The sequence below is a fragment of the Echeneis naucrates genome, chromosome 1, assembly GCF_900963305.1.
Source record: "Echeneis naucrates chromosome 1, fEcheNa1.1, whole genome shotgun sequence".
Classification (NCBI taxonomy): Eukaryota; Metazoa; Chordata; class Actinopteri; order Carangiformes; family Echeneidae; genus Echeneis; species Echeneis naucrates.
In genome coordinates, this window is record NC_042511.1 from 6,337,656 (window position 1) to 6,355,292 (window position 17,637).

The following is a 17,637-nucleotide window of genomic DNA, read 5'->3' on the forward strand; positions in this document are numbered from 1 at the left end:
AGTCCATCAGGGTGGCACTGGAAAAAAAAAAATCATTCTGACGACCAGCCCATATGCCAGACAGCTAAGACACCTGGGAACAAAGCTGGGAACAAAAAGTAAATTTTCCTGCTGGATTCCAGCTGGGGTCCAGGAAGTGGGGTCCAGTAAGTGGGGCGTAGAACAGAGACAAATCTTTCCCAAACACGGAGAGGCAGAGGCAGTAATTCCTCTGGGTTGTGTGACTCTGTGGAAAGGAGCCTGAGGAAATAATAGCCTGTATCAGGGGACTCGGAGCTCCTATAGCTGCACCCCTGCTGGGATCAATCAGCTTCTGTCAGGGGCCCCTGGGGGCCCAATAAGGAAGCCACTTCTCAGCTTTTTAAGGGCCCAATGATTTTGGCGAATGCAAATTTCAGCATTTGCAGGTATTTGATCATTATCAGTATTTCTCCCTCTCCCTCTCGCAGGGATGCAGACCGCCATCTCCTGCACCCTCTCACCGCCACACGGTGGCCCTGTGCCTCCCCTGCTGGATGCTCCTCCTCAGCCTCCCTCCTCCTCCCCCTCCCACCCCCCCCCCTCCCCTGTACTTCCACTCCTTGCTGCCGCCTCTCTGCGCAGAGCCTCAGACGGTCCTCCAGCTCCGCGCAGCCCGGTGCGAAGATGGTCGGCGGCTCGTGTGCTCGCAGGTTGGCCCGCCGGTCGCGGTCCGCCCTGATCGCAGCCCTCACGGTCCTGCTGGTCCAGACTCTGATCGTGTGGAACTTCAGCAGCCTCGACTCCGGCGAAGACCGGGAGAACGGGGGCTCCAGCGTGCGGGGGAAACGGGACCGGGTCGCGGGCAACAAAGCCGCTGGCAGCGACTATTTCCAGCAGCAGCACGGGGTCCGAAAACGACAGCATCTTCCCCCGCCGGGGAGGGGGACGTCTCGACACATACAGCAGCCGGTAAGACTCAGGCACCGCCGATGCTTTCATTTCATGATCATAACTGTAATGGTTAGAAAAAAAAAAAAAAATTTAAAAGAAGAAGAAGAAGAAGAAGGAGTGTGTCTCGCTGGGGATGGAGCCCGGAGGGGTTGACAGGCAGGTCAAAACCCCCCCCCCCCCCTCTCTCCTCCTCCTCCCCCTGTGGAGCCGAGCACACGGCCGGGCCTCCGGATGAATGAATGAGCGTCTGATCGCGGTCACTCGAAGGCTGCCGGGCAGGGAGACGGTAGGATGTCTGGACAGGCGAGACGGATGCGAGCGAGTCCTCCGATGATGGACGGACATCCCCGGCTCACAGCCAGAGGAGAGAGAGAGGGGGGGGGGGGGGGACACAATGTGCACTCACATTTAAAATACCATAGCTGAGTATGAAATCTAAACTCCGCTTGCACTTCACTCCCTCCGGGGGCAGATTGATGGCACGGCGGGGGCAAATCCTCCAACAGTGGCCACGGATGTGCCTGAAGAGCGGAGTCACTGGCTGGGGGGAGGTTGTAGCAAATACCTGTCATGGTTCATTTGGTGTTTTAAAATGTGAACACAGCAGCTGCATGCCTCAGCAGCACTGTCTGTGCAAAAGGCCAAATTGAAACATAACCTCATTTGCAGGGTTGCCTTTGATGAGTGCACAAAGATTAGAGTCATCTGCTGTTTGTGAAAAGGAAAACAGTTTTATTGGTGGTGGCAACAGGAAACACAAAGGTCAAGATAGATGCGATTGCGAGCTCGCAGGCAGGCCTGCACAGTGAACAAGTTGTTCACAAAAAAACGAATAAATTAAATTAAAGATAGCCCCCGGAACTGTGCCTTTTCGGAAGCGGCGCAGCTAATGCCATGCTCTGCACACTGGAAATTTTAGCCTACCCCCACTCCAAAAAAAAAAAAAAAAAATAGGTTTATTTGTAGTCTCCAATGACTGCTACTCACGCCCCACAGGCTTACACACCAATAAGCTTTTGTGTTTGTACAATGTGCTTCTGCGCAGCATGTGATTAATTTTCTCAACCTGATGTGTGGAATTAAATTCTCGAGAATTGAGCTTCTTGCGCGCACAGTCTCTCAAGCAGTTAGGCTGCCCTAAAGAAATTGGATGCAGTTGTTCCTGGCAGGCGTGCCAGGAATTCCCCTTCATAAAGATGCAAGCCGCTCAAGTATAACCTCTTCCTCAGCCTCCACACAGCCAGGAGATAACCCGGCTCTGATGTAGTGCGATGCACTGTACCCCCCCCCCCCCCTCCGCCCTGTGCAGTCAACGCTGAGTTCTGTGTGACTCACTCACTTCAGCCTGTAGGTCTGTTGGTCCCCCCCAGCTGGCATCTCCACAGCACGAAGGCATGGGGACATCAGGACGGGTATTATTTGAGACTGTTGTTTGTATTTTGATACTTGGGAGAATCATCCAACAAAAGACCCCTGAAGAATGCCTGAAATGGGCCAGTAGGGGCAAAATGGTGTGGGTTTACATTACAGCGCTTAAGGACACTGCCATGGGAAGGAACATGACAAAACAGAAGCCATGAGCTCAGTTTTCTCAGAACCAATTCAACGTTAGTTGTCCAAATGTGTTTCACTGCTAAAGCACACAGTGGATCTGCACCAGTGACCTTTTAAAAAGGGGGTCTTCTCCCCACTGCCTCCCGGCGCTATACACTGCCTGCATTCCAGCCAGTCCACCATCCGGTCAGCTTGCCTGCTGCCAGCCTGTCAGATTGCTGACCCACTCTCTGCAGTTCTGTGGCCCCTCCAGACCCTTAACATTCAATTTTCGCCCCCAGCCGCACGCGTTCTCCAGTTAATCACTGCTTCTTTCTTCTTCTTCTTTTTTTTTTTTTTCGCGTATATGCATATACATGTATTTCTTTTTTTTTTTTTTTTTCATATATGCGTGTGTGCGGCTTGGCACGGCATGTCCAGCCTAAGGATGACGCAGAAGCGCCAGCTGATGATGTGTGAGGCACCACGCCTGTGAGTGGGGAGGGCGGCACTTTGATCCAGAACAGAATGAACCAGAAGCTACATGATGACAATAGCAGAGTTTCTGCATGATGACATGTGTGTTGGGTGGAAGCATTAACCATAGCTTCGAATGTGTCATCCCAGCAGGAAGGAGCTGCAGTTGTCATTAGTGGTTGTCTCCTGTTGTGTCTCTTGAGGAAATGGTGACAGAGGGTGTAGACGCTTTCGTTTGTAGCTCAACAGACACCACAGCTTTTTTTTTTTTTTTTTTTTTCACATCTCCCCTGCCTTATATGTCTGGATATAATCACATGACTGATAGTAGCTGCGAGGCTGCAGCCTTTTCAAACTGTTGTGGCTACCTGTTGCAGATTCCCCCATCAGGAATCTCTACTTGTTAATTAGTCTGCCTTGGTTTGCATAACATCAGTTTATTACAGGAGACAGCCTCACAATTATTAATATTAATACGTGCTCATTAAGGCAGGTCTGGTAATAGATGTGAAAAACTGTTAATGTGAGGGTTGGAGAATGAGACTGAGTAAAGCTTCAAAAAGCGTCTGCCTGAGATCTCCACATCTGGTCGTCAGCAGGTTTTTTCCATCTGCCATGGTAGTCATATACTGTCATGATCCCCCGTGTGCCCAGCGGGAGTTCCCACATGTTGTAAAAGAGTTTCCCTGTTAGTCATGGCAATACATGTAACATTAGCTCCAATGTACTCTTTTTTCCCCCCGGCCTGGAGTTTTTCCTAATGGTTTCCTATGGTGAAGATAGCAATACGAATCCTCAGAGAATGCGCAGTGACCTCATTTTCTTTCTACATTCTTCCACAATTTGGTGATAACACATACGGGACATGGCGAGTTTAACCGCAGCATATTATGAATTGCGTTTTATTTTAAAGATGTTCACCACATTTATTCCCCTGCTGTGGTACATTGTGCAGACCTAATTTATACAAAAGACAGAGTGTCAGAAGATATTTCACTTGAGTAGATTGTGACTGAGAGAAGTTCCTGTTCATTTTGTCTCAGAGAGGGAAGAAAAATTAGAGAAGCAGAAACTGGAAGAAGGTCCTCAATTTCAAGAACTCTGTGGGGGTTCCCATATGTGATCGAAAATATCCTGATATGAATGTTCTCATCTTACTCTAAAAAGAAAATTCTTGTTTTTTCATAGTCATGGCTACTTTAATCGCAGTCAAAATCTGTGAAGCTTTTTTCTAAGCTGGACTTGGAGAAGAATGCGCCTCAGATATTTCTTTTAAAACTGTGAGAGTTAGCATGAAAAGGCCTGGAAATGAAATGACCTGGTAGAGACTGCAGGCGTGTTGGGATTATGGTTTGAATTATGACTGTGTGCGCTACAACTAACAATGCCTCTGTACATGTGTTTTGCGTTTGGGAGCTGTGTAGAGAACCGTTGTTGCTGCTACCAGTCTGTTCTCCAACCAGCACCACGGCCACAATGTGAATCATCCCACTGTGTCTATGATCACAGTGCTGACTCACACACACGCACACACTGAAATTCTCAAAATGATGTCCTAACGTAGCTACAAACAAATTGACCCCCCCCCACACACACACACACACACACACACACTCATACATGAGTATGGAGGGTGTGCGAGTCCCTTTTCTAAAAAAAAATAAATAAATAATAATAATAATAAAAAAATTGAATAGCTATATGCAGCTCCAACATGAGCGGGCGTACAGTCAAAGGTGACACACTCAGAACTTATGGCTTCCAGGTGTGTGAGTGTATGTGCGTGAATGTGTCACATCATTGACTCTAGAGGAGCTCTGGTTTAGGATTAGGACATGTGTTGGCGTAGAGTTTCAATTTGATTCAGCTTGTGTCTCATTCTCATATATTCAGACTTGGAAGGCTCCAAGTCGCCACGCTTCGTCATACTACTGCATACTAAAGCTTGATATCGGATGAGCGTTCTCTTGCTGAAATTCTTTTTCATTCTTTTTGGAAGAAAACCTCACCCACACCTACTTCACATTTAGTCTTTCCCAGTGTTACGCCAGTCACTGTCAGTGCTAGGTTTGCTATCGTAGCAAAGCCACTTTCGCAGTGGTAATTGGCAGTTAAATTGGAACTCCCTGGAAGTAAATCGTCTTAGAGTGTGAGCTATTTTGCTTTAAACAGACCTCTGAACATACATAATTACAGTCCAAAGACACCTGGAAGGTGCACTGTGTTATTTAGAATTTCAAACATCCAAATCATTGCATCAGTCAAGTGTTACTCTGCAAAACCTGTAATGAGGGAAAAGTAAAGTGTAGCCTGCCTATCAGTCCATCCATCTGTCGTTTTGGCTTCAGACATGCGCTCACACACTCACAGACACACACACACACACACACACTCAGCTTCTTTTTTCAAGTGTCGGTAGTCTCAGAGAGAGGGTTGAAAACATATTCAGATCTGAGGGGAGAAGTACACACCTCAGACTTGAAAGAGTAGAAACAGACACACGGAGAACCCAAGACACTTTGATGTTGAAGTGTAGTTTGTATACATGACACAATCCTTCTTCAAAACCTGGAAACTGGGGGAAAAAAATTAATTACTATCACAACGCAGTGTGCTGCTAAATCCTTGTCCTGATGCCTCGCTAAGTCGATCCCACTCATATGCAAAGTATGAGTGTAGTGTATGTATGGAATCCTAAAACCTCACACTATGTGCAGTTTACACACTGAAAGTTTGGGTATCCATAGCAGCTCAGACATCACACACAGACACTTCCCTGCTAAACACCCCTCCGAGGACAGGTGCTAAATGCACTGCAAGCTCCGTCGCTGGGTTTGCATTTAACCTGTTCAGCAGAGGACTGACTACGTGCTGACTTGCTGCGAAGGAGGAAGAGCCATTCAACAGGTTTTGTTGAAGGAATTGTCGAATGTACTACACACACTCTCAGCACAAAACACACTGGCATGACTCAGGCTGTCCTGTCAATTATGTTGACTTCTGCTTAGGAGATGAGTGCGTGCAGATTCCATTATTGTATTATATTTAATAGGGGCAAATAGATAACTGCTCTATTGCGTGAATGGCAAACAGTGTGTCGAGCGTTTAATCAGCACAATATGTAAACTATTCCTCTAAAGAATAGCTCAATCAGTCAGAGAGTTATTAGCCTGTTTGAAATTTCACAGCAAAAAAAGCAGAATCTGACACCGGTTGCCATGGACACGATTGAATCTGCCCTTAGAAGGTATTGAGGTTCAGCATAGAAGGAGTCATTGAGATTGGAATCCACTTACTGACCAACCAAATATTTTCTTTTCACCACTTGCAATGGAGGCAGCCCATCCCATAGGGATGTGAAAGTGTCGGAGCGTCTCTATGATTCCTGGAATACATCATAGATTTTTCATTAATTTTGTGGTCAGGTGGACTGAATTACCGGGCTTTCTTTAAAGATGGGAAAACAACTTGTTTTGCAATCAACGCTATAAAATTGGAGCAGAATTGGTAGTGAAATGAACTGACTGTGGGTTTACTAACAGTGCATTTAGTGTAAACGTGCTCTTTAAATCACTTGATGTCGACACCGTGTTTGTGCTGCTGTAATTATCTCACTGGACATAAACAGCAGAGCCAGTTCTGCAAATGCAAATGTCACTGGCTTACTGTCAGTTTCCCCACTGGTCAGGGCTCTTTCTAAATGAGTTGCTGTGTGGCCAATTAACCTTTGCTGCTAGATTAACTTTTCTAGGCCTTTTCTGGCAACTTTCTGAAAACAGTGAGGCCAGCCACGTAGCTGACGGACTGACGGACTGACGGACTGACTGATCTTATTTCCACCATTAGTCAGCAGAACGCTTCGTCACTGAGCTGGCATTTTCAGTGCAAACAGGCTCTATTAATGAGGTGTTTGCAGTCGGCAGTGTTGCTAACTTAGCACTTTGTCACTAGATTTACTGAGTCTTTCTCGAAGCAAACTGGGGACAAACCTGGTATATTCCTGGACCATGCATGAATGCTGACTGGGATAAAGGAGGGAGAGGAATAACTATATGTCTGACACATCAAGCAGAGAGAGAGCAGGAGGAAGAGTTAGACACAAAGACCTACATGTTCTCTTTCTGGAAAAAAAAAAATGGCGAAAAGGCAAAAGCCTGAAAAAATTATTTCACGAAAGAAATGCTGTTTTTCTTCTTCAAACCTTGTGATGATTTCACAGAAAATCAAGGTGTCTAAACAGCTGAGTCTTTGTCCTTAAATGAAGTGTATCACATGACACCGTTCAGTACTTGACCATATTCAGTCCAGTCATGTATGTCCTTGGCTTTGGTTCCTATTTTTCTCCCTTTTTTTTTTTTTGAGTGACGTTTAGGACAGACTTGAGTTATTTTCTTTTGAAAACCTTCACTAATCGTGTGAGTCCTGGCTTTCCCTCCCTCTCTCTATAACCTGGTGGCGTGGCAAAGATATTAACACACTTCTAATTCTTTTCTTGAAATACGATTTTCCAACTAAATGTATCTAAAATCACCGCAAGCACCTGACATCACCGCACCATCCATGATGAAATGATTAATTGGAAATTCAGGTGAGCGATATTAGAATTGAAACAAACATCAGTGGCACAAATCAAACATCTCCATCTGTATTGAATCATGTTTGAAGGCAGTCAGCATGGATAAACCACGAGAGCACTGTCACCACGAACCTACAACAGGTGTAGTCCAAAAGCTATTTACGCCTTTCCTGTTAGACTACATGTGGCCCCCGCATGTCTCTAGAAGCTTTGTGCTCTGCTTGGTGCTTCTGCACGCCTCATCTGAGAACTGCAAAAGTCAAAAACCCTAACCCTGTTCATCTCTCTCCTGTCAGCTCCGTTCAAACGAATCTCACCATTACCACCAATTAGGTTTGTGTCACTCTGTGTCGTCCGCCCACACACACACACACACACACACACACACACACACACACACACAAGTGTTCACACCAACACCCACCCTCGTCATCCTCAGCTGCTCTTACAGATGTGTTCATTCCCCAACACATTAATAACGCATCATTCAGATGAATGAAGCTATATAATACCTAGTGTTGCCAATAATCGCATCGGTAAGAGGCTTAGCAGACATATCTGGGAGAGCTAGAGAGAGGAAGAAGATGAGGCTGGGGTGTGTGTATGGGTGTGTGTGGGTGGGTGGGGTGTATGAGTATTATCTGATATGAGGTCAATGTTGATATTAAGCACAAGGCTACACACACACGCACACACATGCAGTTTTGGATCAGACAAGACCATATGGAGGGGTTATTAGACCAATCGCTCAACTCCCTCGCTGCTAAGTAGTTTAAAGATTATCCCATTAAATAGATCTACTGTATTTTAGAAACAGAGATTAGTGCCAACTACTTTAAAACACTGTACATGAATTACACAAAAAAGCAACGATTGTGACTGATGATGATTAAATGAAACCTCTTAATAAAAAAACCCAATCTAATAAATGAGTCACAAGCACTGGTTTTAGTTGTCACACAGTTTGTGTCTCAGTGGTCACTCTGTGCTTTTCAGCGGAAAAACAAAAATGCTTCACTGAAAACTCCTGAAAAGCTCAGCTTCTCATTATCATTTGTGGTTCTGCATGAGCTGAATGAATTTGTTTTCTTGAGCTCTTTTGACCTTTCTATTAAGTTTCGGTCCACCATCTTGATTTGGCAACATTTAAATGAAAGTTTGATGACTGGGTTTGAAGTTACGCATTTATGTTGCCAGCCCTGTCAAAAAAAATCTGAATGAAACCAGTTTTTCAATGTTAAACATTTAATAATGAATAAGAATGTATTATTTTATTATTTTCATAGAGCCTACTATAATTTTTTTTTTGTGTTTACTGGCAAAGGTTACTTCTAGGCACATTTTTGGATTTTGACTCACGCAGGGACAAACCTTCAGGATAATTTGACTTTTGCTAAATCAACCTGACTCTCACATCTCCATAAATTTCTAGTATTAAATTGCTGGAGGTTTTCAGAAGCTTTAAGATCATGAGCAACAGCTACATTCACTCCTCACAAATTTTGAGCTGATATTTTCGACCAATACACTCAGCAGTTCATTAATAGAATTTCTACACTAAAACTGACACTAATCTTTATTTATGGCAGACAGAGGGAGAAACGGTGTGTTTTGATACGCAGGTCATGTCTTGTAGGGATGATTGTATGTTCACTCTTGAATGAAACCTAAAGGAATCTGTTCTGTTCATGTTGTTGCTGTCCTGCTGGCGAGTGTGATAGGAGGAAAAGATGCCACGAGCTTATTGCACCGTGTCAGATTGTATAGTAAGCTATGTATTTATATTGAAGAAAAACTTGGACAAGCCTCTTGGATGAGAAGTGAAACATTGTCAAGTAGGTCCGACCCAGCCCATTTGGCTTCAGTTCATCTCCTCTTGCATGTCCATTAAGCTGCTGACTGTTGAGCCTTGATCACAGTGTGTGCATCTATAGCGTCTGTATTGGAGCCCTGGCAGCACTCACTGGGAACACACTTCTATACAGGAATATCAGACAGTATGGAGTGCGTTTGTCTCTCAACCGTAATGGCCACATTGCACTGAGAAACACTTGACAGATCCGTTGTTAGGGAAGGATTCAGCAGATTGCGCACTCGTCTGAAATCACTGCAGTAGTGTTAAAATGGCATGCAGCACACTCCACACAATCCACATGTAGCACGCAAATGCACATGAACATGTAATCACACCCACACAGACTAATGACACTGAGCATGAGCTACTGCCGTGCTATCTCCTCCTCAACACACCATACACTAATCCCGTGCATTGTATCCTTCTAATAAGACAGCGGGGTTTGTGACAGAAAGAGGCAGAAAGAGTGCATGGCAGCATGGTGAAGGCACAGGGTGACGACACAACAGTTGGCTGGAGATATGGGCGATTGTGCCTGTCAGGGAAAGCTTTTGTCCTTCCAGTCCGGTGGAGCAAGAGGAGAGGAACTGACAGTGGTACTTATTTCTTCCTTTGCCTTCTTTCCCCTCGCCTTTTTACTTCTTCTCACCACTGGAGCTGAATGCCAACAGCACTCGTCTCTATATATGATTAAGAGAGAAAGAAAGAGAGAGATCTAGACGGGCAGAGAAAGAGAGACAGATATGCGAGACAGAAGAAAGCTTGGGGAAGAAATGTTGGGGAGAAAAGAAGAGATAAATGTCTCATCCCCTCTACAAATCCGACGTCGCGTCAAATCCCAGCGTAATCCTTAGGGGAACCCATTTTGCTTTGGTTTGTTAGTGTAGCTTGGGCCTTGCTGGCGCAGACTGCGGTTGCAGACCATTTCTGGAAACTAACCTGAGTCCAAATGGCTTCCATGCCAGCAGGGATCAGGTCTGTAATTTTCCCCTCCAATGGCAAAGTTTAGGATTTATAGGGAAGCTGATGTGAAGACACTGATCAGGCTGGTTTTACCAAGCATCTCTAAATCAGAGCTTTCATTCAGGATTTTACGAAGCAACAGTTCACAGGCAAATCTGCCCCAAAGTCCCATTTCTCCATTGCAAATTTAAACAGGTTACAATTTCTTTGGTTTAATTATTCACCCCAAAGGATATTTGCTTCAGTCCCACAGTATTTCTTAGGACCGTCCACATCTGGATGACATACTCAGTGGCTGATGCTACTAAACAAGGCAATCATTGGTTATAATCCAACAGAGCAATTATATCATCAAGAGAAGCAGAAAAATCTGTATAAAATTATGAAACTCGTCTTGTACCAGACATAGTTTTGAACACTTGATAAAATTTGTTTCTAGTTCTTACATCAGATATGGAGAATTGGCTTTTTTTTATGAATTTTAAACTGCATCACCTGATTAGTTTTTTGAGCTGAGGGGAACTGAGGAGTTTGGTGATCATTCCTTTTGAGTTAGTCATGACAACATAAAAGCTACGTAAAAGGATAGTTAGAAAGTGGTCATATTTTATTCATATAGTGAATACTGGATTAATTATCCCGTCAGCTGGTGTTTGACCATTAAATACCGATGGAACAGTGACGTAGGTGAGAAAATCCATGTTTCAGTTCACGGTTAAGGTCGCGTTGAAGTATCCTTCAGAGTGAGGCCGACCAAGTAGTCAACCAAGGGGAAGCCACGGCACTCGATGTTGGTAGGCACACTGCAGACAGCATGGGATGTACCAGTTAAATCGACAAGCTCTCACACACACACCTGCAAAAATGCACACAGGAGCAGACGCATCCATACACTCACCCACATGCTCTTCAGCATCCCCTTTGCGCTGAAAGGCACACACCTACAGAATGCATAAAATCAAAAAATACCTTTCTTCCTGTATCAAAAAAAAATAAATAAATAAAACACTCACCCACACAATCTCCCTCTTAACACACACTCACAAACAAACACGCGCACAAACCAAGCTTGCACATACCCAAGGCCCCTATATCTCTGCTCCCTCTCTCTCGGCTCACACACTGGGAGTAAATAAAATTCTAAAACACTGTGCGCCACATGAATAGCTGCTCTTCAGTATTCATGTGAAACCATCAGGACCAGTCTCATTACGACATGACATCACCGAGCAGGTGTTTTCTCCATCGCTGGCGCATTTAGATCCTGTCTGTCCCTGCCGCCTGACACCACTATGCTAAACCGATAGCATCCCTCTCCTCCACTCCTTCCTCTCCCTCTTCATCCCTGCACGCTCCCGCTCCTCCTCTCCATGGTTGTCCTCTCCTGCCTCCTCCTCTTCTTCTCCCATCTGAAGTGGGCATGTCTCACCACACCGCTGAGTTGTTGACTGGTCCTCAAAGATGCCGCAGGCCTCCCAAATCAGCTTCAATGAGGAGCCCTGCAGAGGCTGTCGCTGCCGGGGAGAAATTGCGCTGTAATTGAGCCGCGTGATAATAACACGTTCATCTCTCTGATTTCTTACCAGCGGTGAATCATCATCATCGTGCCATCACATCAGCAACGCTCTGCAGACGCTTCCACGCTGTCGCCACCGCAGTTGACCAGCTCTTTCACTCACTTTTCCCTCGTTCTCTTTCTCTCTCATGCTTTCATTCCACTTATTTTACTCCCATTTCCCCTCTCTCTCTCTCTTTTGCTTTTCTCCCCCTCCATCCTCACCACGTCTCGCTCATCTCATCTGTCTCCAACCATCCTTTTGGTCTCAGTTCCAATTCATTGGACAGTATGCCTCAGAGGTATACAGAAATTACAATATACAGGGAGAAAGCGTGTGTGGTGGGGGTGGAGGAAATGAAGATAATTAGGATGGGTGATTGTGCGAGCACAATGTCAAATGTCTTTTTCCTATGTACTAAGGCATTCATGCTTCTTTGGCAGACAACCGTGAAGCCTGGTTAAATTTTGTACCGCACCTTTAGTATATATATATATTTTTTTGTTTTGTTTTTCATTTTCTTTTGGAGAATAATTACAATTTCAAAAAAACCTAACCTTTAACCCCCCCCCAAGTCCTTTCTCTTTCATGGTTTCACACATTCTTGCATACACATTAAGGCCTCTGTGCTTTCCCCGCCAATTCCAGTTAAAAGTGACACAATGTATGTGCACATTCATACAAGAGCGACTGAAACTGGGGCTGAAGAAACACAATTTTTTGAGAAAAAAAAAATTGTCTTGAGGCAGTAAGGGGGGGAAAAAGGGTTAATCGACTCAGACACACGCACTCAGGCTCTGTGTGAGTGTGTGTGTGGGTGCAAGAGCGGGAGAGCTACTAATAGTGGGGGAGTTTACACATGGCTCTCAGTATTTTAACCATCCTCATGAGAATTGAAGAGTTGAACCATTAGGAAAATCATTGACTGCTTATTGGTGTCAGCACTCTATTTAGTGTGTTTAGTGTGTGCATGTGTGTGTGTGTGTCCCACAGGGACTGGTGCCACTGAAGGGAGAAAAACCGAGGGGCCCCATGAGCAGGGAAAGGTATTTAAGGGTCTAGACTTGGTTTTAGGTGTTTACTTGAAGGTTAGACTAAAGGTCTAAGGGACATTAAGTGAATGAGTGATCTCCACAGGGACAGTGAAACTAGTGTGTGTGATCTCAAACAAAGAACAATACCACTCCTTCTTTCTTGGTCTCACTCCCTCGCCAAATGCCCACTCTTTTCCTTGGGGTGGGGAATAGCAAGGCCTTTTTTTTTTTTTCTTTTTAAATCTATCTATGTCCTCAACCCCCCCCATCCTTAACTGCTGCGAGTAAAATCCATTTTACTCCAGAAAATAGGCCTACAACAATCTTTTTATGTAACTCTCAGTTTATCCACTGGTTGATGAATATGTCTATTTTCATCGGCCAAGTGGGTCTCACTGCCGGCGCTCCTCCAGTACTTATCTCTGGACAAGACCCAGATGCTTGTGTGGGGCTGAAATGTGAATACACCAACCACTTTCCATACCTGTCATCAGTAGCACAAGGCTGGTGTATAATCAGTATGGATGTACTGTGGCGTCTGACCGGGTTGGTGTGTTTATTAATATTTGCCTCCGGCCTGTATGCATGTCTTCCAGAAACATACTGTGGTATATAGACATAATTGTCTTAACTGCTGAGAAAGAGATTTGGTCAAGGCAATTATAATTCAGCCAGGGCATGTCTGCTTGCTTAGCACTCAGTCTATTTGCCTAAGAGACACAAATGACTGCAATTTAACAGCAATAGAGGTGGACTGTAATGAGTTGGTAACTGTTTGCCTGATGTGAGCGCGCTGCTCTAAGGTGGAGAGGAATAATCAAAGGAGTACGACTATATTTTCGCTGGCATTATGTCCAGTGGCAGCAATGGAGATTAATGAGCGGGAGGTTTATTAGCTTCTCAAAATCATTCAGCTACCTTTTCTCATTCGTATTTATTTTTCTTTCTTCCTGGATAGACTCTGACTATGGCTTATATATTATGTCTGCTGAAATTATTCCATTTGATACCTGACGAGGAGGTTGGTGGTTGCGGAGGCGCCTGGTGCCTGGTCAATTTGTACAGGACTTGAGTCTCCATAAAAAGGAACAGCAAGAGTTGGTACATTTTCAGCAGTGACATAAGCACGCAGGAACCTGATTGAAATACGATTCTGTCATTATTCAGTTTTCTGATCTTCTGTGTCTTTGAATCTCGTCTCTGCTGTGCTGTCTGAGTTACTCCAGTGGTGGAGGATAAACCCCTTCAGTTCTGGCTGCCTGGGCATCGCAGCTTTCACCGCTCTGCTGCATTCAGCCTCTGGCAATCACTGGCAATTTGAGATGAGAGCTACAAGTGATAAAATATATCCCCCATATTACTAGTGTGAGCCTTTGATTCCAGCCGTGTTGTGTCACACCAGCCATGTAAATCTTTTTCATTCATTATGCAGCTATTTTGGCTCACAGCCACAATGAACACCGAGCATGACTTGGCCTCCTCTTTCTTTTCCTGAAGCTTTTGACCACATCACATGGTCTTCATCAGTGGATTTACTTTCCTTATTTCAAACTTCCATTATACTGAGTGCCAGCTGCTAATAAGAATTGGTTTCTCATCATAAATAAAATATTTCCTGCAGTCTCGTCCAATATAGAAAAGATTAAGCTTGTTGCTGGAGGCACTTTAAGTCCAGTAGGTCCTGAACTCTTATTCCACTCTGTGCTCTCTGTATGCACACCAATCCTGCTCAGTTGGATCCAAAAGGCTGAACCAACCGTCACACCACCATTATTCTTGGGAGGTGGTCTCCCCATAAGTTAATATACACCGATGACACCAGGGCTTGCATTCATTCATCTTTACTCTGCTGTGCTGTATATTCTGAATTATAAATAACTGGGTACTGGGTGCCTGAGATTAAACTGTTTGATCTCCAAAAATCCAGCACAATGTTATGTTACTAATGTTTAATGGATGAAGGGTTGTGTGTTTGGAATGGCCCGTGGCTGTACACACTCTGTGCAGATTTTTGTGTGTGTGTGTGTGTGTGTGTCGGAGAGAAGTGAGGCGATACGAGTATGCCACATTGTACATGAAAGGTCAGGGAAGGTGATAGTTCTCTCTTGTTTCATGCTTGGGTGTGGTGGTGTGTGCTTGTGTTTGTGCGCTGCGCTCCACATGGCGTCTCACCCTGCAGCGAGTCCGATGATTCAGAGGACACAGGCTGCAGGGCATGCACTGTCTTTGACCCCTCTCTGCTGCAGCTGTTATTACAACACTGCAGCTGTGTGTTTGTTGTTGCTGATGAGGGGAGAGGGCCGTGTAAACGGGGCTAAATGTGTATGTTTGTCATACACTTGTCATTATTAATATGCACTTGTCAGAAATGATACACTCATCATTGTGTGCTGTTCACATCAGTGTACAGCTGTGTGTAGTTAGGGCCTGCTGGGTCACACCAAGCCTTCTCTGTGCTCTTGCCAGTGCCCTGTTCGGCTCCCAAGGGCCCCAAAGGATTTTTTGCTGGGACACGCTGACAAATTGATACTGCCGGACTGGCTAACTGCTCCTTCTGTGCTCGGCACCGTCCGCAACGTACTCTGAATATCAAGTGATGGCTGTGAGCACTTTTTTCTCCGTTTCTTTGTTTCCTGCAAACACACACACACGCAGACAAAGAATATGAAATCACAGTGCAAACCCGGAATTTCAGATGGGCCCAGCTTGAAGGAAAAAAAAAAAAAAAAAATCCAAATCCAGCCTAAAATCTGGATCAAAAACCTAATCCCCAACTCTGGGGGATCTGATCTGAGTTACTGCAGGGTCTGGCTATTGGCCACTGCTCTGTTCCTCACTGCCCTCTCTCCCCGCTTTCTCCCCATCTCTCTCTCTGTCTCCCAGCTCACCCTCTTAAATTTTGGACAGCTGTTTCACACTGTGAAAAGGAGGAAAAATAGCGTTAATTTTGCCAATAATGCCTCAGTCTGTGCATCTGTTCTGCTGAAGTGATTAGCACAGCAGAGGCTGTCTGTGCTATGGCGACAAGCCCATATGGTTTGCGTATGTACTAGTAAGCATTAGGCTTGATCTGTCATTTTGCATTAGAGAGTGCTTTACATTGTAATGTCATCATTAAATCTTTCCGACTATACACTGGAAGTGCTTGTTTCAGTAACGTGCATGCGCTTGATTGTTAACTTAAACCTGGAGGGAGGAGGAACGTCGGTGGTAGAGATTTGGTAAACATGAGATGCGTTTTGTTGCTGTTCTTCAGAGGTGCACTCTTGAGTCTAATCTCGTACACTCCCCTATACAAGTACACAATGCTAAACACATACATAAAAAGCAGTGTACGCATTCACCGTGTGACTGAACTCAATGAACCTCAGCTATCCCCACACTCCCCAATAAAGGTACTCCTCCTCTCTGCATCACTCACTCACACACGCACGCACACACACACACACACACAGAGGAGACTCTGTGTGGCTCTTTAACAGTTTCCTCTCAGACAGAAAACCAGCCGGGTTTCAGTTTGCCATACAATGCACGACTGTAGCCAGCTAGCTGTGCCTTCATCTCCCAGGCCTTCAGCTCCACCAATAATCACCGAGTCCCATCCACTTGCCAAGGCTAACCACATAATTACTGCAGTCATCTGGCCGAATCTCTTCTCAATGCCGCATAGAAGCATGATCCTGCAGTTGCAGAGAGCTGCTTCAGCCAAGCCCTGGAGCACATGAGACTGAGAAGCCCGAGGTCAGCCCTCATAACCCTTGCTGCAGTTTTGTGAAGATAGAGCCGATGTTCTCGGTTTATCGTTCCCAGAAGGTCATGGATTAGCAATCCTTGGGCCTTGTAGCTACGCAGCCTAGCTCTGACTCGTTCATACGAATCAACATCAAACAGTTAACAAGGCAGTACTGCAGTATGAGCTGCTCAGAGTTGTGGTAGGAAAGTCTGATTGCTGGCGGTCGGGCAGTGGAGGAGCAGGGTCTTATGGGCATTCCTCTGGAGGACTGCAGAGTCACTTTTCTCTAAAGCGGAAAAGAAGAGGAGACCGATCTTAGGAGGCTACCGAATATGTTTTTGGGGTGTGTGGGAATGGCAGGTGTGTATATTTGCATGTTTTGCCTGTGTGTCTCTGCCTTTTCACAACTATATTGTGTTGAGGGAATGTATTTGGAAGTTGATGATGTGAACTTCCCCTCGCTGTATTCCGTCCCTACGGCAGGAAAAGAAGAAGCAGACAATACCCAGCCAGGAAACACTGAAATTGAGCGCCTCTTGGTACAGCCATTCATGAAGCACAGGCCCTTCCTCTGCCTAATGTTTTTTCCCGAATTAGACATCAAAGAGTAACAGAGGGATTGTCAAGAATGTCAGATCTAAAATAACTGGATTAGTGTGTCAACTAAATGAATAAATGTTGTTTTTTTCCCCCCATCTCCTGGCTGATCGCTCAGTCGGAAAGAAAATCCCCTGACGTCAAACATGGATATAAGGATGCCATGTGTGCTGTATTATACCCTTTGCAAAAACAGTGATGTTGCATAAAAATTGGAGATGTGTTAAACACGGTTTAACACATCTCCAAGGAAGCCTCATGTCAATCCCAAACTGAAAAACAGGTCGGACACAGTGTTGACCCACTCAGTCTAATGGGTCATGCAGTTTTATGCAACATCACTGTTTGCAAAGGGTATAATATAGTACACATGGCGCACTGTAGAGTTATAATAACGTATA

General features: G+C 45.0%; 1 protein-coding gene across 1 annotated transcript in view; it reads left to right on the forward strand.

The window, feature by feature from the left end:
• The first annotated feature begins 624 nt into the window (after positions 1 to 624).
• xylt1 (xylosyltransferase I) overlaps positions 625 to 17,637 on the forward strand; it is a 67,389-nt gene continuing 50,376 nt past the window's right edge. Inside the window, exon 1 of the mRNA XM_029511140.1 lies at positions 625 to 930. Within this exon, the coding sequence (XP_029367000.1) occupies positions 646 to 930 (285 nt within the window). The 5' untranslated portion in view covers positions 625 to 645. The remainder of the gene's footprint in view (positions 931 to 17,637) is intronic.